At 55.2% G+C, this 21,318-nt stretch overlaps 1 protein-coding gene across 2 annotated transcripts in view; it reads left to right on the forward strand.

Annotated features, from left to right (window-relative positions):
- The window catches only part of LOC140410328 (mitochondrial import receptor subunit TOM40B-like), a 195,767-nt gene extending 175,085 nt beyond the window's left edge, over positions 1-20,682 (forward strand). For both annotated transcript variants that reach the window (XM_072498320.1, XM_072498322.1), the window contains exons 7-9: positions 1,794-1,870; positions 15,141-15,243; positions 15,738-20,682. In XM_072498320.1, the coding sequence (XP_072354421.1) occupies positions 1,794-1,870; positions 15,141-15,243; positions 15,738-15,877 (320 nt within the window). In that variant the 3' untranslated portion in view covers positions 15,878-20,682. The remainder of the gene's footprint in view (positions 1-1,793; positions 1,871-15,140; positions 15,244-15,737) is intronic.
- The last annotated feature ends 636 nt before the right edge of the window (positions 20,683-21,318 follow it).

A 21,318-nucleotide genomic window follows, 5' to 3' on the forward strand; every position in this document is an offset into this window, starting at 1 on the left:
ACAGTGAGGGGTGTGGGTATATCTGAGTGTTACAGTGAGGAGTGTGACGTATAGCAGAGTGTTACAGTGAGGGGTGTGGGGTATAGCAGAGTGTTACAGTGAGGGGTGTGGGGTATAGCACAGTGTTACAGTGAGGTGTGTGGGATATATCAGAGTGTTACAGTGAGGGGTGTGGGTATATCAGAGTGTTACAGTGAGGGGTGTGGGGTATATCAGAGTGTTACAGTGAGGGGTGCGGGTATATCAGGGTGTTACAGTGAGGAGTGTGGGGTATAGCAGAGTGTTACAGTGAGGGGTGTGGGATATATCAGAGTGTTACAGTGAGGGGTGTGGGTTATAGCACAGTGTTACAGTGAGGTGTGTGGGATATATCAGAGAGTGTTACAGTGAGGGGTGTTGGGTATATCAGGGTGTTACAGTGAGTGGTATGGGATATAGCAGGGTGTTACAGTGAGGGGTGTGGGGGATATCAGAGTGTTACAGTGAGGGGTGTGGGGTATATCAGAATGTTACAGTGAGGGGTGAGAGGTATATCAGGGTGTTACAGTGAGGGGTGTGGGATATATCAGGGTGTTACAGTGAGGGGTGTGGGTTATAGCAGAGTGTTTCAGTGAGGGGTGTTCGGTATATCAGAGTGTTACAGTGAGGGGTGTGGGTATTTCAGTGTTACAGTGAGGGGTGTGGGGTATATCAGGGTGTTACAATGAGTGATGTGGGATATATCAGTGTTACAATGAGGGGTGTGGGGTATATCAGGGTGTCACAGTGAGGTGTGTGGGGTATATCAGAGTGTTACAGTGAGGGGTGTGGGGTACATCAGGGTGTAACCGTGAGTGGTGTGGGGTACATCAGAGTGTTACAGTGAGGGGTGTGGGATATATCAGGGTGTAAATGTGAGGGGTGTGGGGTATATCAGAGTGTAACAGTGAGGGGTGTGGGTATATTAGGGTGTGATAGTGAGGGGTGTGGGGTATATCAGGGTGTTACAGTGAGGGGTGTGGGGTATATCAGGGTGTTACAGTGAGGGGTGTGGGATATATCAGAGTGTTACAGCGAGGGGTGTGGGCTATATCAAAGTGTTACAGTGAGGGGTGTGGGGTATCCAGAGTGTTACAGTGAAGGGTGTGGGGTATATCAGAGTGTTACAGTGAGGGGCGTGGGGTATCCAGAGTGTTACAGTGAAGGGTGTGGGGTATATCAGGGTGTTACAGTGAGGGGTATGGGGTATATCTGGGTGTTACAGTGAGGGGTGTGGGGTATATCAGGGTGTTACAGTGAAGGGTGTGGTGTATATCAGAGTGTTACAGTGAGGGGTGTGGGCTATATCAGGGTGTTACAGTGAGGGGTGTGGGATATATCAGAGTGTTACAGTGAGGGGTGTGGGCTATATCAGAGTGTTACAGTGAAGGGTGTGGGGTATATCAGTGTTTTACAGTGAGGGGTGTGGGATATATCAGAGTGTTAAAGTGAGGGGTATGGGGTATATCAGGGTGTTACAGTGAGGGGTGTGGGATATATCAGAGTGTTACAGTGAGGGGTGTGGGCTATATCAGAGTGTTACAGTGAAGGGTGTGGGGTATATCAGTGTGTTACAGTGAGGGGTGTGGGATATATCAGAGTGTTACAGTGAAGGGTGTGGGGTATATCAGAGTGTTACAGTGAGTGGTGTGGGGTATATCAGAGTGTTGCACTGAAGGGTGTGGGGTATATCAGAGTGTTACAGTGAGGGGTGTGGGGTCTATCACCGTGTTGCAGTGAGGGGTGTGGGTTAACTCTCTCTCTCTGTCGTACAGCACCTCAGTGGATTGCTACTCTGAATATTGGTCGGGGCGGGGCTCATGCCAGTTACTACCACAAGGCTAACGATCAGGTGAGTGGGGATATTGAACCTGGTGTTGCCTCCGGTCCTGGTCAAGTGCACAAGTCATCATTTGGACCTCTGCCGGTGTTGGACATTGCATGGTCATATTCTCTGTTACTGACCATCCGGGGGGTCAGACTCTCTGTTACTGACCATCCGGGGGTTAGACTCTCTGTTACTGACCATCCGGGGGGTCAGATTCTCTGTTACTGACCATCCGAGGGTCAGACTCTCTGTTACTGACCATACGTGGGTCAGACTCTCTGTTACTGACCACCCGGGGGTCATATTCTCTGTTACTGACCATCCAGGGGTCAGACTCTCTGTTACTGACCATCCGAGGGTCAGACTCTCTGTTACTGACCATCCGAGGGTCAGACTCTCTGTTACTGACCACCCGGGGGTCATATTCTCTGTTACTGACCATCCAGGGGTCAGACTCTCTGTTACTGACCATCCGGGGGTCAGACTCTCTGTAACTGACCATCCGAGGGTCAGACTCCCTGTTACTGACCATCCGAGGGTCAGACTCTCTGTTACTGACCATCCGGGGGTCATATTCTCTGTTACTGACCATCCAGGGGTCAGACTCCCTGTTACTGACCATTCCGGGGTCAGACTCTCTGTTACTGACCATCCGGGGGTCAGACTCTCTGTTACTGACCATCCGGTGGTCAGACTCTCTGTTACTGACCATCCAGGGGTCAGATTCTCTGTTACTGACCATCCGGGGGTCAGACTCTCTGTTACTGACCATCCGGGGGTCAGACTGTCTGTTACTGACCATCCGGGGGTCAGACTGTCTGTTACTGACCATCCGGGGGGGTCAGACTCTCTGTTACTGACCATCCGGTGGGTCAGACTCTTTGTTACTGACCATCCGGGGGGTCAGACTCTCTGTTACTGACCATCCAGGGGTCAGACTCTCTGTTACTGACCATCCGGGGGGTCAGACTCTCTGTTACTGACCATCCGGGGGTCAGACTCTCTGTTACTGACCATCCGGGGGTCAGACTGTCTGTTACTGACCATCCGGGGGTCAGACTCTCTGTTACTGACCATCCGGGGGTCAGACTCTCTGTTACTGACCATCCGGGGGGTCAGACTCTCTGTTACTGACCATCCGGGGGTCAGACTCTCTGTTACTGACCATCCGGGGAGTCAGACTCTGTTACCGACCATCCGGGGGTCAGACTCTCTGTTACTGACCATCCGGTGGTCAGACTCTCTGTTTCTGACCATCCAGGGGTCAGACTCTCTGTTACTGACCATCCGGGGGTCAGACTCTGTTACCGACCATCCGGGGGTCAGACTCTCTGTTACTGACCTTCCGGGGGGTCAGACTCTCTGTTACTGACCATCGGGGGTCAGACTCTCTGTTACTGACCATCCGGGGGGTCAGACTCTCTGTTACTGACCATCCGGGGGGTCAGACTCTCTGTTACTGACCATCGGGGGTCAGACTCTCTGGTACTGACCATCCGGGGGGTCAGACTCTCTGGTACTGAACATCCGGGAGTCAGACTCTTTGTTACTGACGATCCGGGGGTCAGACTGACTGTTGCTGACCATCCGGGGGGTCAGACTCTCTGATACTGACCATCCGGGGGTCAGACTCTCTGTTACTGACGATCCGGGGGTCAGACTGACTGTTGCTGACCATCCGGGGGGTCAGACTCTCTGGTACTGACCATCCGGGGGTTAGACTCTCTGTTACTGACGATCCGGGGGTCAGACTGACTGTTGCTGACCATCCGGGGGTCAGACTCTCTGGTACTGACCATCCGGGGGTCAGACTCTCTGGTACTGACCATCCGGGGGTCAGACTCTCTGTTACTGACGATCCGGGGGTCAGACTGACTGTTGCTGATCATCCGGGGGGTCAGACTCTCTGGTACTGACCATCCGGGGGTCAGACTCTCTGGTACTGACCATCCGGGGGTCAGACTCTCTGGTACTGACCATCCGGGGGTCAGACTCTCTGTTACTGACCAGCCGGGGGTCAGACTCTCTGTTACTGACCATCCGGGGGTCAGACTGACTGTTGCTGACCATCCGGGGGTCAGACTCTCTGTTACTGACGATCCGGGGGTCAGACTGACTGTTGCTGACCATCCGGGGGTCAGACTCTCTGGTACTGACCATCCGGGGGTCAGACTCTCTGGTACTGACCATCCGGGGGTCAGACTCTCTGGTACTGACCATCTGGGGGTCAGACTCTCTGTTACTGACGATCCGGGGGTCAGACTGACTGTTGCTGACCATCCGGGGGTCAGACTCTCTGGTACTGACCATCCGGGGGTCAGACTCTCTGGTACTGACCATCCGGGGGTCAGACTCTCTGGTACTGACCATCCGGGTGTCAGACTCTCTGTTACTGACGATCCGGGGGTCAGACTGACTGTTGCTGACCATCCGGGGGGTCAGACTCTCTGGTACTGACCATCCGGGGGTCAGACTCTCTGTTACTGACGATCCGGGGGTCAGACTGACTGTTGCTGACCATCCGGGGGTCAGACTCTCTGGTACTGACCATCCGGGGGTCAGACTCTCTGGTACTGACCATCCGGGGGTCAGACTCTCTGTTACTGATGATCCGGGGGTCAGACTGACTGTTGCTGACCATCCGGGGGGTCAGACTCTCTGATACTGACCATCCGGGGGTCAGACTCTCTGATACTGACCATCCGGGGGTCAGACTCTCTGTTACGGACCATCCGGGGGGTCAGACTCTCTGATACTGACCATCCAGGGGGTCAGACTCTCTGTTCCGGACCATCCGGGGGGTCAGACTCTCTGGTACTGACCATCCGGGGGTCAGACTCCCTGTTACTGACCTTCCGGGGGGTCAGACTCTCTGTTACTGACCATCGGGGGTCAGACTCTCTGTTACTGACCATCCGGGGGTCAGTCTCTCTGTTACTGACCATCCGTGTGTCAGACTCTCTGTTACTGACCATCCGGGGGTCAGACTCTCTGTTACTGACCATCCGGGGGGTCAGACTCTCTGTAACTGACCATCCGAGGGTCAGACTCTCTGTTACTGACCATCCGGGGGTCAGACTCTCTGTTACTGACCATCCGGGGGTCAGACTCTCTGTTGCTGACCATCCAGGGGTCAGATTCTCTGTTACTGACCATCCGAGGGTCAGACTCTCTGTTACTGACCATCCGAGGGTCAGACTCTCTGTTACTGACCACCCGGGGGTCATATTCTCTGTTACTGATCATCCAGGGGTCAGACTCTCTTTTACTGACCATCCGGGGGTCAGACTGTCTGTTACTGACCATCCGGGGGTCATATTCTCTGTTACTGACCATCCAGGTGTCAGACTCTCTGTTACTGACCATCCGGGGGCCAGACTCTCTGTTACTGACCATCCGGGGGTCAGACTCTCTGTAACTGACCATCCGAGGGTCAGACTCCCTGTTACTGACCATCCGAGGGTCAGACTCTCTGTTACTGACCATCCGGGGGTCATATTCTCTGTTACTGACCATCCAGGGGTCAGACTCCCTGTTACTGACCATTCCAGGGTCAGACTCTCTGTTACTGACCATCCGGTGGTCAGACTCTCTGTTACTGACCATCCGGGGGTCAGACTCTCTGTTACTGACCATCCGGGGGTCAGACTGTCTGTTACTGACCATCCGGGGGTCAGACTGTCTGTTACTGACCATCCGGGGGGGTCAGACTCTCTGTTACTGACCATCCGGGGGGTCAGACTCTCTGTTACTGACCATCCGGGGGGTCAGACTCTCTGTTACTGACCATCCAGGGGTCAGACTCTCTGTTACTGACCATCCGGGGGGTCAGACTCTCTGTTACTGACCATCCGGGGGTCAGACTCTCTGTTACTGACCATCCGGGGGGTCAGACTCTGTTACCGACCATCCGGGGGTCAGACTCTCTGTTACTGACCATCCGGTGGTCAGACTCTCTGTTTCTGACCATCCAGGGGTCAGACTCTCTGTTACTGACCATCCGGGGGTCAGACTCTGTTACCGACCATCCGGGGGTCAGACTCTCTGTTACTGACCTTCCGGGGGGTCAGACTCTCTGTTACTGACCATCGGGGGTCAGACTCTCTGTTACTGACCATCCGGGGGTCAGTCTCTCTGTTTCTGACCATCCGGGGGTCAGACTGACTGTTACAGACCATCCAGGGGTCAGACTCTCTGTTACTGACCATCCGGGGGGTCAGACTCTCTGTTACTGACCATCCGGGGGGTCAGACTCTCTGTTACTGACCATCCGGGGGGTCAGACTCTCTGTTACTGACCATCCGGGGGGTCAGACTCTCTGTTACTGACCATCCGGGGGTCAGACTCTCTGTTACTGACGATCCGGGGGTCAGACTCTCTGTTACTGACCATCCAGGGGTCAGACTCTCTGTTACTGACCATCCGGGGGTCAGACTGACTGTTGCTGACCATCCGGGGGTCAGACTCTCTGGTACTGACCATCCGGAGGTCAGACTCTCTGGTACTGACCATCCGGGGGTCAGACTCTCTGTTACTGACGATCCGGGGGTCAGACTGACTGTTGCTGACCATCCGGGGGGTCAGACTCTCTGGTACTGACCATCCGGGGGGTCAGACTCTCTGGTACTGAATATCCGGGAGTCAGACTCTTTGTTACTGACGATCCGGGGGTCAGACTGACTGTTGCTGACCATCCGGGGGGTCAGACTCTCTGATACTGACCATCCGGGGGTCAGACTCTCTGTTACTGACCATCCAGGGGTCAGACTCTCTGTTACTGACCATCCGGGGGTCAGACTGACTGTTGCTGACCATCCGGGGGTCAGACTCTCTGGTACTGACCATCCGGGGGTCAGACTCTCTGGTACTGACCATCCGGGGGTCAGACTCTCTGTTACTGACGATCCGGGGTTCAGACTGACTGTTGCTGACCATCCGGGGGGTCAGACTCTCTGATACTGACCATCCGGGGGGTCAGACTCTCTGGTACTGACCATCCGGCGGTCAGACTCTCTGTTACTGACCATCCGGGGGTCAGACTCTCTGGTACTGACCATCCGGGGGTCAGACTCTCTGGTACTGACCATCCGGGGGTCAGACTCTCTGTTACTGACCATCCGGGGGTCAGACTCTCTGGTACTGACCATCCGGGGGTCAGACTGACTGTTGCTGACCATCCGGGGGTCAGACTCTCTGGTACTGACCATCCGGGGGTCAGACTCTCTGGTACTGACCATCCGGGGGTCAGACTCTCTGTTACTGACGATCCGGGGGTCAGACTGACTGTTGCTGACCATCCGGGGGGTCAGACTCTCTGATACTGACCATCCGGGGGGTCAGACTCTCTGTTACGGACCATCCGGGGGTCAGACTCTCTGGTACTGACCATCCGGGGGTCAGACTCTCTGTTACTGACCATCCGGGGGTCAGACTCTCTGGTACTGACCATCCGGGGGTCAGACTCTCTGTTACTGACCATCCGGGGGTCAGACTCTCTGTTACTGACCATCCGGGGGTCAGACTGACTGTTGCTGACCATCCGGGGGTCAGACTCTCTGTTACTGATGATCCGGGGGTCAGACTGACTGTTGCTGACCATCCGGGGGTCAGACTCTCTGGTACTGACCATCCGGGGGTCAGACTCTCTGGTACTGACCATCCGGGGGTCTGACTCTCTGTTACTGACGATCCGGGGGTCAGACTGACTGTTGCTGACCATCCGGGGGTCAGACTCTCTGGTACTGACCATCCGGGGGTCAGACTCTCTGGTACTGACCATCCGGGGGTCAGACTCTCTGGTACTGACCATCCGGGGGTCAGACTCTCTGTTACTGACGATCCGGGGGTCAGACTGACTGTTGCTGACCATCCGGGGGGTCAGACTCTCTGGTACTGACCATCCGGGGGTCAGACTCTCTGGTACTGACCATCCGGGGGTCAGACTCTCTGGTACTGACCATCCGGGGGTCAGACTCTCTGTTACTGACGATCCGGGGGTCAGACTCTCTGATACTGACCATCCGGGGGGTCAGACTCTCTGATACTGACCATCCGGGGGGTCAGACTCTCTGTTACGGACCATCCGGGGGGTCAGACTCTCTGATACTGACCATCCGGGGGGTCAGACTCTCTGTTACGGACCATCCGGGGGGTCAGACTCTCTGGTACTGACCATCCGGGGGTCAGACTCTCTGTTACTGACCATCGGGGCTCAGACTCTCTGTTACTGACCATCCGGGGGTCAGTCTCTCTGTTACTGACCATCCGTGTGTCAGACTGACTGTTACTGACCATCCAGGGGTCAGACTCTCTGTTACTGACCATCCGGGGGGTCAGACTCTCTGTTACTGACCATCCGCGGGGGTCAGACTCTCTGTTACTGACCATCCGGGGGTCAGACTCTCTGTTACTGACCATCCGGGGGGTCAGACTCTCTGTTACTGACGATCCGGGGGTCAGACTGACTGTTGCTGACCATCCGGGGGGTCAGACTCTCTGATACTGACCATCCGGGGGTCAGACTCTCTGTTACTGACGATCCGGGGGTCAGACTGACTGTTGCTGACCATCCGGGGGGTGAGACTCTCTGGTACTGACCATCCGGGGGTCAGACTCTCTGTTACTGACGATCCGGGGGTCAGACTGACTGTTGCTGACCATCCGGGGGTCAGACTCTCTGGTACTGACCATCCGGGGGTCAGACTCTCTGGTACTGACCATCCGGGGGTCAGACTCTCTGTTACTGACGATCCGGGGGTCAGACTGACTGTTGCTGACCATCCGGGGGGTCAGACTCTCTGATACTGACCATCCAGGGGGTCAGACTCTCTGTTACTGACCATCCGGGGGGTCAGACTCTCTGTTACTGACCATCCGGGGGTCAGACTCTCTGGTACTGACCATCCGGGGGTCAGACTCTCTGGTACTGACCATCCGGGGGTCAGACTCTCTGGTACTGACCATCCGGGGGTCAGACTCTCTGTTTCTGACGATCCGGGGGTCAGACTGACTGTTGCTGACCATCCGGGGGTCAGACTCTCTGGTACTGACCATCCGGGGGTCAGACTCTCTGGTACTGACCATCCGGGGGTCAGACTCTCTGTTACTGACGATCCGGGGGTCAGACTGACTGTTGCTGACCATCCGGGGGGTCAGACTCTCTGGTACTGACCATCCGGGGGTCAGACTCTCTGTTACTGACGATCCGGGGGTCAGACTGACTGTTGCTGACCATCCGGGGGTCAGACTCTCTGGTACTGACCATCCGGGGGTCAGACTCTCTGGTACTGACCATCCGGGGGTCAGACTCTCTGTTACTGACGATCCGGGGGTCAGACTGACTGTTGCTGACCATCCGGGGGGTCAGACTCTCTGTTACTGACCATCCGGGGGGTCAGACTCTCTGTTACGGACCATCCGGGGGGTCAGACTCTCTGGTACTGACCATCCGGGGGTCAGACTCTCTGGTACTGACCATCCGGGGGTCAGACTCTCTGTTACTGACCATCCGGGGGTCAGACTCTCTGGTACTGACCATCCGGGGGTCAGACTCTCTGTTACTGACGATCCGGGGGTCAGACTCTCTGTTACTGACCATCCGGGGGTCTGACTGACTGTTGCTGACCATCCGGGGGTCAGACTCTCTGTTACTGACGATCCGGGGGTCAGACTGACTGTTGCTGACCATCCGGGGGTCAGACTCTCTGGTACTGACCATCCGGGGGTCAGACTCTCTGGTACTGACCATCCGGGGGTCAGACTCTCTGTTACTGACCATCCGGGGGTCAGACTGACTGTTGCTGACCATCCGGGGGTCAGACTCTCTGTTACTGACGATCCGGGGGTCAGACTGACTGTTGCTGACCATCCGGGTGGTCAGACTCTCTGGTACTGACCATCCGGGGGTCAGACTCTCTGGTACTGACCATCCGGGGGTCAGACTCTCTGGTACTGACCATCCGGGGGTCTGACTCTCTGTTACTGACGATCCGGGGGTCGGACTGACTGTTGCTGACCATCCGGGGGTCAGACTCTCTGGTACTGACCATCCGGGGGTCAGACTCTCTGGTACTGACCATCCGGGGGTCAGACTCTCTGGTACTGACCATCCGGGGGTCAGACTCTCTGTTACTGACGATCCGGGGGTCAGACTGACTGTTGCTGACCATCCGGGGGGTCAGACTCTCTGGTACTGACCATCCGGGGGTCAGACTCTCTGGTACTGACCATCCGGGGGTCAGACTCTCTGGTACTGACCATCCGGGGGTCAGACTCTCTGGTACTGACCATCCGGGGGTCAGACTCTCTGTTACTGACGATCCGGGGGTCAGACTGACTGTTGCTGACCATCCGGGGGTCAGACTCTCTGGTACTGACCATCCGGGGGTCAGACTCTCTGTTACTGACCATCCGGGGGTCAGACTCTCTGGTGCTGACCATCCGGGGGTCAGACTCTCTGTTACTGACGATCCGGGGGTCAGACTCTCTGTTACTGACCATCCGGGGGTCTGACTGACTGTTGCTGACCATCCGGGGGTCAGACTCTCTGTTACTGACGATCCGGGGGTCAGACTGACTGTTGCTGACCATCCGGGGGTCAGACTCTCTGGTACTGACCATCCGGGGGTCAGACTCTCTGGTACTGACCATCCGGGGGTCAGACTCTCTGTTACTGACCATCCGGGGGTCAGACTGACTGTTGCTGACCATCCGGGGGTCAGACTCTCTGTTACTGACGATCCGGGGGTCAGACTGACTGTTGCTGACCATCCGGGGGTCAGACTCTCTGGTACTGACCATCCGGGGGTCAGACTCTCTGGTACTGACCATCCGGGGGTCAGACTCTCTGGTACTGACCATCCGGGGGTCTGACTCTCTGTTACTGACGATCCGGGGGTCAGACTGACTGTTGCTGACCATCCGGGGGTCAGACTCTCTGGTACTGACCATCCGGGGGTCAGACTCTCTGGTACTGACCATCCGGGGGTCAGACTCTCTGGTACTGACCATCCGGGGGTCAGACTCTCTGTTACTGACGATCCGGGGGTCAGACTGACTGTTGCTGACCATCCGGGGGGTCAGACTCTCTGGTACTGACCATCCGGGGGTCAGACTCTCTGTTACTGACGATCCGGGGGTCAGACTGACTGTTGCTGACCATCCGGGGGTCAGACTCTCTGGTACTGACCATCCGGGGGTCAGACTCTCTGGTACTGACCATCCGGGGGTCAGACTCTCTGTTACTGACGATCCGGGGGTCAGACTCTCTGATACTGACCATCCGGGGGGTCAGACTCTCTGATACTGACCATCCGGGGGGTCAGACTCTCTGTTACGGACCATCCGGGCGGTCAGACTCTCTGATACTGACCATCCGGGGGTCAGACTCTCTGTTACTGACGATCCGGGGGTCAGACTGACTGTTGCTGACCATCCGGGGGGTCAGACTCTCTGATACTGACCATCCAGGGGGTCAGACTCTCTGTTACTGACCATCCGGGGGGTCAGACTCTCTGTTACTGACCATCCGGGGGGTCAGACTCTCTGGTACTGACCATCCGGGGGTCAGACTCTCTGGTACTGACCATCCGGGGGTCAGACTCTCTGTTACTGACCATCCGGGGGTCAGACTCTCTGGTACTGACCATCCGGGGGTCAGACTCTCTGTTACTGACCATCCGGGGGTCAGACTCTCTGTTACTGACCATCCGGGGGTCAGACTGACTGTTGCTGACCATCCGGGGGTCAGACTCTCTGTTACTGACGATCCGGGGGTCAGACTGACTGTTGCTGACCATCCGGGGGTCAGACTCTCTGGTACTGACCATCCGGGGGTCAGACTCTCTGGTACTGACCATCCGGGGGTCAGACTCTCTGGTACTGACCATCCGGGGGTCAGACTCTCTGTTACTGACGATCCGGGGGTCAGACTGACTGTTGCTGACCATCCGGGGGTCAGACTCTCTGGTACTGACCATCCGGGGGTCAGACTCTCTGGTACTGACCATCCGGGGGTCAGACTCTCTGGTACTGACCATCCGGGGGTCAGACTCTCTGTTACTGACGATCCGGGGGTCAGACTGACTGTTGCTGACCATCCGGGGGTCAGACTCTCTGGTACTGACCATCCGGGGGTCAGACTCTCTGGTACTGACCATCCGGGGGTCAGACTCTCTGGTACTGACCATCCGGGGGTCAGACTCTCTGTTACTGACGATCCGGGGGTCAGACTGACTGTTGCTGACCATCCGGGGGGTCAGACTCTCTGGTACATGCCCATCCGGGGGTCAGACTCTCTGTTACTGACGATCCGGGGGTCAGACTGACTGTTGCTGACCATCCGGGGGTCAGACTCTCTGGTACTGACCATCCGGGGGTCAGACTCTCTGGTACTGACCATCCGGGGGTCAGACTCTCTGTTACTGACGATCCGGGGGTCAGACTGACTGTTGCTGACCATCCGGGGGGTCAGACTCTCTGATACTGACCATCCGGGGGGTCAGACTCTCTGGTACTGACCATCCGGGGGTCATACTCTCTGGTACTGACCATCCGGGGGTCAGACTCTCTGTTACTGACCATCCGGGGGTCAGACTCTCTGGTACTGACCATCCGGGGGTCAGACTCTCTGTTACTGACCATCCGGGGGTCAGACTCTCTGTTACTGACCATCCGGGGGTCAGACTGACTGTTGCTGACCATCCGGGGGTCAGACTCTCTGTTACTGACGATCCGGGGGTCAGACTGACTGTTGCTGACCATCCGGGGGTCAGACTCTCTGGTACTGACCATCTGGGGGTCAGACTCTCTGGTACTGACCATCCGGGGGTCAGACTCTCTGGTACTGACCATCCGGGGGTCAGACTCTCTGTTACTGACGATCCGGGGGTCAGACTCACTGTTGCTGACCACTAGAAAAGCCATTGCAGGTAAAGCTACAGTCAATGTGCTGTGAAATGAGATTACTAGACAGTTGTTTGACGGCCAGTGCAGATGCAATTGACCGAAGGCCTCTTTCTGTCCTGTACAACTCGAGGGTGAGGTGCAATGGAGGACAAAGGAGACTTGGTGGGTGGGCTGACCATTCGAAGGTCATAAACAGGTACAAGAATTAATCACAGAAGTCTGCGGAAAAGTGGTCTTTTAATACTGAGAGCTCAAATGCAATTCATTCTGCAGCCCTATACAGGGCAGTATCGACCACATCTGGACTAATCTTCAACCCTATTCAGGGCAATGTCGACCACTTCTGGGTTATTCTTCAGCCCTATACAGGGCAGTGTCGACCACATCTGGACTAATCTTCAGCCCTATTCAGGGCAATGTCGACCACTTCTGGGTTATTCTTCAGCTCTATGCAGGGCAGTGTCGACCACATCTGGACTATTCTTCAGCGCTATTCAGGGCAGTGTCGACCACATCTGGGTTATTCTTCACCCCTATTCAGGGCAGTGTCGACCACATCTTGGTTATTCTTCAGCCCTATACAGGGCAGTGTCGACCACATCTGGACTAATCTTCAGCCCTATTCAGGGCAATGTCGACCACTTCTGGGTTATTCTTCAGCTCTATGCAGGGCAGTGTCGACCACATCTGAACGATTCTTCAGCCCTATTCAGGGCAGTGTCGACCACATCTGGATTATTCTTCACCCCTATGCAAGGCAGTGTCGACCACATCTGGACTATTCTTCAGCCCTATGCAGGGCAGTGTCGACTACATCTGGATTATTCTTCAGCCCTGTGCAAGGCAGTGTCGACCACATCTGGACTATGCTTCAGCCCTATGCAAGGCAGTGTTGACCACAGCTGGATTATTCTTCAGCCCAATTCAGGACAGTGTCGACCACATCTGGACTAATCTTCAGCCCAATTCAGGGCAGTGTCGACCACAGCTGGATTATTCTTCAGCCCTATTCAGGGCAGTGTCGGCCACATCTGGACTAATCTTCAGCCCAATTCATGGCAGTGTCGACCACATCTGGTCTATTCTTCAGCCCTATGCAGGGCAGTGGAAACCACAACTGGACTATTCTTCATCCCTATTCAGGGCAGAGTCGACCACATCTGGGTTATTCTTTAGCCCTATTCAAGGCAATGTCGACCACATCTGGACTATTCTTCAACCCTATGCAGGGCGTGTCGACCACATCTGGTCTATTCTTCAGCCCTATGCAGGGACGTGTCGACCACATCTGGTTTATTGTTCAGCCCTATGCAGGGCAGTGTCGACTACATCTGGATTATTCTTCAGCCCTGTGCAGGGCAATGTCGACCACATCTGGATTATTCTTCAGCCCTATGCAGGGCAGTGTCGACCACATCTGGACTAATCTTCAGCCCTATTCAGGGCAATGTCGACCACATCTGGGTTATTCTTCACCCCTATTCAGGGCAGTGTCGACCACATCTGGATTATTCTTCAGTCCTATTCAGGGCAATGTCGACCACATCTGGGTTATTCGTCAGCCCTATGCAGGGCAGTGTCGACCACATCTGGTTTATTCTTCAGCCCTATGCAGGGCAGTGTCGACCACATCTGGGTTATTCTTCAGCCCTACGCAGGGCAGTGTCGACCACATCTGGGTTATTCTTCATCCCTATTCAGGGCAGTGTCAACCACATCTGGACTATTCTTCACCCCTATTCAGGGCAGTGTCGACCACATCTGGATTATTCTTCAGCCCTATTCAGGGCAATGTCGACCACATCTGGGTTATTCTTCATCCCTATGCAGGGCAGTGTCGACCACATCTGGGCTATTCTTCAGCCCTATGCAGGGCAGTGTCGACTACATCTGGATTATTCTTCAGCCCTGTGCAAGGCAGTGTCGACCACATCTGGATTATGCTTCAGCCCTATGCAGGGCAGTGTCGACCACAACTGGACTATTGCGAGAATCACTGGGCAGCATAGATTCGCAGGAATAATCTCTGGACTCTATGGGTGAAGTTCAGAGGAAAGCTTGCACACAGTAGCATCATGCTCCCTGGAATTAAGGAGGCAAAATGCACATTTGATCAAAATGTTTAAGGGGAGGTAAAGGGAGAGGGTGAGAAACTATTTCTGTGGAGTCGGGTGGCCAGGACCAGAGTCTAAAATTTAGAGTCTTTCAGGAGTGAAATTAGGATCTGCTGCTGTGGACAGAGTGATGGGAGTTTGGTGGGATTAGCCACAGGCTTGTCGGGTGGTCAGGTGGTAGGGTCAGCCACCAGGTTGTGTAACGGTGCCTTCCTCACCCTGTGCTTTCTCAGCCGAGGATGTGACTCTTGATTGGGGATTCCTTTACCCTGCAGGTCCAGGTGGGCGTGGAGTTTGAGGCAAGCACACAGTCCCGGGAGACCACCTTCTCGTTCGGATACCAGCTCGATATTGCACAGGCCAACATGGTGTTCAGAGGTGAGGCTGCAGTTGGGGTGGGGGGGGGTGAGGTGTCCCACAGTTTGGGGGGGGGGTGTTTGGGGGGTGGGGGGGGCGATGAGGTGCCCCACAGTTTTGTGGGGGCGGGGGGTCGGTGAGGTGTCCCAACAGTTTTGGGGGGGTTTGGGGGCAGACGGGGGTGAGGTGTCCCACGGTTTGGGGGGAGGTGAGGGGTGAGGTGTCCCACAGTTTGGGGAGGGGGTGAAGAGTCCCACAGTTTGGGGAGGGCGGTGAGGTGCCCCACAGTTTGGGGGGGTGGGTTTGGGGGCAGACGAGGGGTGAGGTGTCCCACAGTTTGGGGGGGAGGGGAGGTGGGGTGTCCCACAGTTTGGGGGGGGGATGAGGTGTCCAACAGTTTAGGTGGGGGGGGTGGGGTGATGAATCACTCAATTTGTGTGTGTGTGTGGGGGGGGCGGGGGGGGGGGGGGACCCGGGGCTGCCACTAACTGCGATCTCTCTGCTCCCACCTCCAGGATCACTGGACAGTAACTGGGTCGTCGGGGGAGTGCTGGAGAAGAGGCTGGCCCCGTTACCTCTGACCTTTGCCCTGGGGGCCTTCATGGACCACATAAAGAGCAAGTTTCAATATGGCTTCAGCGTCACGGTCTGTTGAACGGACCGGGACGGGCATGTGATGTGGCGGGGGCGGGGGGGGGGGGCAAAATGACACTGGAACCAATCACAAACCAAGACGAGAGGACGTCGTGACTCTCCCTGTGTGTGGGGCTTGCGATAGGGTTGAAAAACGCCTGCCGATTGCCGCCCTCAGCAGTGTGCGGATATTTATTTGAGCGACCTGGTCATCTATAACCGAGTTGTTGCAGGGGATTCTCAGAGTGTCCACAGACCCTGGGGACATTCCCCCTCGAGCAGCAACTGTTAAGGGGATACTTAATCGAGGCATTTACAATCATGCAGGGTCGTTGAGAGGCAGCGGCCGAGAGGATTTCTGCCCAATGTCAAAGGAACCAGACGAGACGGTGGGAGGGTCTCGCCGCAGTGAGGGGCGAGGAGGTGGAGCACGCTGCCCACACAGACACCACATGGTGACTCGGGTCACAGCTTTCAAAGGAAGAAAGCGAAACCTTATGAATGTGGGTCAGGAGCAGAGACAAGAATCCCACAGCTTCTTCACGCCAGTCATGCTTGAAGTTGAGCAGTGATGTAAATTGCGATGAGGGCCCCAGGGTAGCAGCTGCAACAATTCACGGAATGCAGAGATCTCACAGGGTCCTGGGGGCTGACCCTCTGACAGTGCAGCAGTCCCTCAGTACTGCCCCACTGACAGTGCAGCACTCCCTCAGTACTGAACCTCTGACAGTGCAGCACTCCCTCAGTACTGACCCTCTAACAGTGCAGCACTCCCTCAGTACTGCCCCCCTGACAGTGCAGCACTCCCTCAGTACTGACCCTCTGACAGTGCAGCACTCTCTCAGTACTGACGCTCTGACAGTGCAGCAGTCTCTCAGTACTGACCCTCTGTCAGTGCAGCACTCCCTCAGTACTGATGCTCTGACAGTGCAGCACTCCCTCAGTACTGACCCTCTGACAGTGCAGCACTCCCTCAGTACTGACCCTCTGACAGTGCAGCACTCTCTCAGTACTGACCCTCTGACAGTGCAGCACTCTCTCAGTACTGACCCTCTGACAGTGCGGCGCTCCCTCAGTACTGAACCTCTAACAGTGCAGCTCTTCCTCAGTACTGACCCTCTAACAGTGCAGCTCTCCCTCAGTACTGACCCACTGACAGTGCAGCACTCCCTCAGTACTGATCCTCTGACAGTGCAGCACTCCCTCAGTACTGACACTCAGACAGTGCAGCACTCCCTCAGTACTGACCCTCTGACAGTGCAGCTCTCCCTCAGTACTGACCCTCTGACAGTGCAGCGCTCCCTCAGTACTGACCCTCTGACAGTGCAGCGCTCCCTCAATACTGACCCTCTGACAGTGCAGCACTCCCTCAGTACTGACCCTCTGATAGTGCAGCTCTCCCTCAGTACTGACCCTCTGACAGTGCAGCGCTCCCTCACACAGCACCAGGCGTGCGGACTGAATTTTGATATTTGAACCCACCATTTCTACCCGACAGCCGGTAGATTTTCCCATTCCATCCCCTCCTCGTGGAGATTAAATTTCTCTCTTTCCACTCCGGTGTGAAAATGAAGCCCGCTCTGACCTTTGCACTCACTAAATCAAGATGACAATTGAAAGAATCGATTGGGTGCACAGAAAGAACCGACCGCCCGTGGCAGCAAGGGCGTGGTGGGGTGGGCAGGGCAGGGAGAGGGTGGTGAGGGGGGGAGACCATGCAAGGGGACAGCACTGCAAAGTGGTTCAAGGATGATGTCCGGAAGTACTTCGCACACAGGCCCGTGGAAACTGCAGATCTCTGCACCCCACAAATGCTTTGGAAAGTATGCAGGCCTTTCAATCCATCTGATGTGTGCTCTTCCAGCTCCACTGCCCCTCCCTCCCAATCCACCTTCTCCTCCTGTTTTCACCATGTCCTTTTCTTCCTTTCTCCCTGATCTGTTAACCCAGCTTCCCCCTCAGCCCCCACCTCAAGCTGCTCCCTGTATGAAGGAGCTTACTCACTGAGGAAAGAGGTTTCTCCTGATTTCCTGCCTGTATTTACCAGTGACTGTCTTACAGTCGCAGAAAATTAGAATAATACAGCACAGAAATGGCCTTTCGGCCCATCAAATCTGCACCGACGCATGTAAAACCCCTGAGCTGCCGACCCAATCCCATTTACCAGCCTTTGGCCCATAGCCGTGAATGTTAAGACGCGCCAAGTGCTCATCCAGGTATTTTGTAAAGGATGTGAGGCAACCGGCCCCTACCACCCTCCCAGGCAGTGCGTTCCAGACCCTCACCACCCTCTGGGGGAAAAAGATTTTTCCTCAAATCCCCCCTGAACCTCCTGCCCCTCACCTTGAACTTGTGTCCCCCCTGGGAGCTGACCCTTCAACTAAGGAGAACCCTTATTCCCCTATCTCCCCATCCACCCTGTCCATGCCCCTCATTATCTTGCACACCTCAATCAGGTCGCTCCTCCGTCTTCTCTGCTCCAGCGAAAACAACCCAAGCCTATCCAACCTCTCTTCATAACTTAAATGTTCCATCTCGGGCAACATCCTGGTGAATCGTCTCTCCACAATGGTGGCCTCATTTCTCGTTCCTCTCCACAAGTGGGCATATTGGTCTCACCATGCGATCTCGTGACCAGATCTGTGCACCATCCTCCCACATGTGGTCTAACCAAGGGATATGGAGATTAGAACTGTGCACAGTGCTCCAAGGGCAGTCTAACCAAAGGACACGGAGACCAGAACTGTGCACAGTGCTCCCAGTGTGGTCTAACCGAGGGATATGGAGATTAGAACTGTGCACAGTGCTCCCAGTGTGGTCTAACCGAGGGATATGGAGATTAGAACTGTGCACAGTGCTCCAAGTGTGGTCTAACCGAGGGATATGGAGACCAGAACTGTGCACAGTGCTCCAAGTGTGGTCTAACCGAGGGTTATAGAGACCAGAACTGTGCATAGTGCTCCCAGTGTGGTCTGGCCGAGGGGTAAGGAGACCAGAACTGTGCATAGTGCTCCCAGTGTGGTCTAGCCGAGGGATATGGAGACCAGAACTGTGCACAGTGCTCCCAGTGTGGTCTAACCGAGGGATATGGAGACCAGAACTGTGCACAGTGCTCCCAGTGTGGTCTAACAGAGGGATATGGAGAGCAGAACTGTGCACAGTGCTCCCAGTCTGGTCTAACCGAGGGATATGGAGACCAGAACTGTGCACGGTGCTCCGTGTGGTCTAACCGAGGGATATGGAGACCAGAACTGTGCACAGTGCTCCAAGTGTGGTCTAACCGAGGGATATGGAGACCAGAACTGTGCACAGTGCTCCCAGTCTGGTCTAACCGAGGGATATGGAGACCAGAACTGTGCACAGTGCTGCCAGTGTGATCTAACTGAGGGATATAAAGATCAGAATTGTGCACAGTGCGACAAGTGTGGCTTGACCATGGGATTTGGAAACTTAGCATGCATCATTTTCAATTCCTCAGATAATGATTCAGTCAGTGCCGATAGGCAGCAAGACCTGGACAATACCCAGGCTTGAGCTGACAAGTGGCAAATTATATTCACATCACCCAGGTTCCAGGTAATGACCATCTCCTACAAGAGAGGATCTAACCACCGCCCCTTGACATTCAATGGCATTACCATCGTTGAACCCCCACAATTAACGTCCTGGGGGTTACCATGGATCAGAAACTGAACTGGACTAGCCATATTAATGCTGTGGCTACCAGGGAAGGCCAGGAATCCTACAGCGAGTAACTCACCTCCTGACCCCCAAAGTCTGTCCACAAGGCACAAGTCAGGAGTGTGATGGAATACTCTCCACCTGCCTGGGTGAGCACAGCTCCAACAACACTCAGGAAGCTCGACACCATCCTAGAAAAAGCAGCCCCGCTTGATTGCTCCCCCTTCCACAAACATTCACTCCCTCCACCACCGACACACAGCCTCAGCCGTGTGTACCAGCTACAAGATACACTGCAGGAACTCACCAAGGTTCCTTAGTCAGCACCTTCCAAACCCACGACCACTACCATCTAGAAGGACGAGAGCAGCAGATACCTGGGAACCCCACCTCCTGGAGGTTCCCCTCCAAGTCACTCACCATCCTGACTTGGAAATATATCGCCGTTCCTTCGCTGTCACTGGGGCAAAATCCTGGAACTCCCTCCCTGACAGCACAGTGGGTGTACCTACACCTCGGACAGCAGCGGTTCAAGAAGGCAACTCACACCCACCTGCTCAAGGGGCAATTAGGGATGGGCAATAAACACTGGCCTGGCCAACGACGGCCACATCCTGTAAAGTTTTAAACAACAGTGGTCCAAATGTGGTCCAACCAATGGTTATATTATCTCCTAGAACCCTTTCAGTGCCGAATGAGACTATTCGGACCATCGAGTCTGCACTGACCCTCCAAAAGAGCACTCTACCGAGGCCCAATTACCCCGCTCGAGCCCCGAAACCCCACCTAACCTTTGGACACCAGAAGGGGTCATTTAACATGGCCAACCCATCTAATCTGCACATCTTTGGACTGTGGGAGGAAACCCAGGCAGACACGGGGAGAGAGCGCAAACTCCTCACAGACAGTCACCGATGCCGGAATTGAACCCAGATCCCTGGCACTGTGAGGCAGCAGTGCTAACCACTGTGCCACCTTAACTTCCCAGAGACTCTCTCTTTAAACATTTTCCCTGACAGAGAGAGACTCCCTCTTTAAAAAGGGTCCCTGGTGGAGAGACTGGATGTAAACTATTCCCAAGGATGAAATGTAACTGATTTTCTCACCTGTATGTCAAAACGATGAATAAAATATTAAAATACTCAATCCGTTTACTAGTATCTATGTGTGAGGTTTATGAAGTTCACAACCTTAATTCCATATTTGTCCCTTCATGGGCACTCTCTCTCCCTCTGTAACCTCCTCCAGCCCCTACTTGCCTCCCTATCTCTGTAACTCCCTCCACCCCTAAAACACTCCCTAACTGTGAAACCTCCTCCAGCCCCTACAACCTCCCTATCTCTGTAACCTCCTCCAGCCCCGATAATCCTGCCAAACTCTGTAACCACCTACACCCCTACCACTCCCCCGAGCTCTGTAACCTCCTTATGCCCTGACAACCCTCCCTATCTCTGTAACCTTCTCCAGCCCCAACAGCCCTCCCTATCTCTGTAACCTCCTCCAGCCGCGACAACCCTCCCTATCCCTGTAACCTCCAGCCCCAGCAGCCCTCCCTATCTCTGTAACCTCCTCCAGCCCCTACAATCCTCCCTATCGCTGTAAACTCCTCCAGTCCCCACAACACTCCCTATCTCTGTAATCTCTTCCAGCCCTTACTTGCTGCCCTATCTCTGTAACCTCCTCCAGCCCCTACAACCGTCCCTACCTCTGTAACCACCCCCAGCCCCTACAACACTCCCTATCTCTGTAACCTCCTCCAGCCGTTACAACCCTCCCTATCTC

The sequence above is a fragment of the Scyliorhinus torazame genome, chromosome 4 (genome assembly GCF_047496885.1).
Source record: "Scyliorhinus torazame isolate Kashiwa2021f chromosome 4, sScyTor2.1, whole genome shotgun sequence".
Lineage (NCBI taxonomy): Eukaryota > Metazoa > Chordata > Chondrichthyes > Carcharhiniformes > Scyliorhinidae > Scyliorhinus > Scyliorhinus torazame.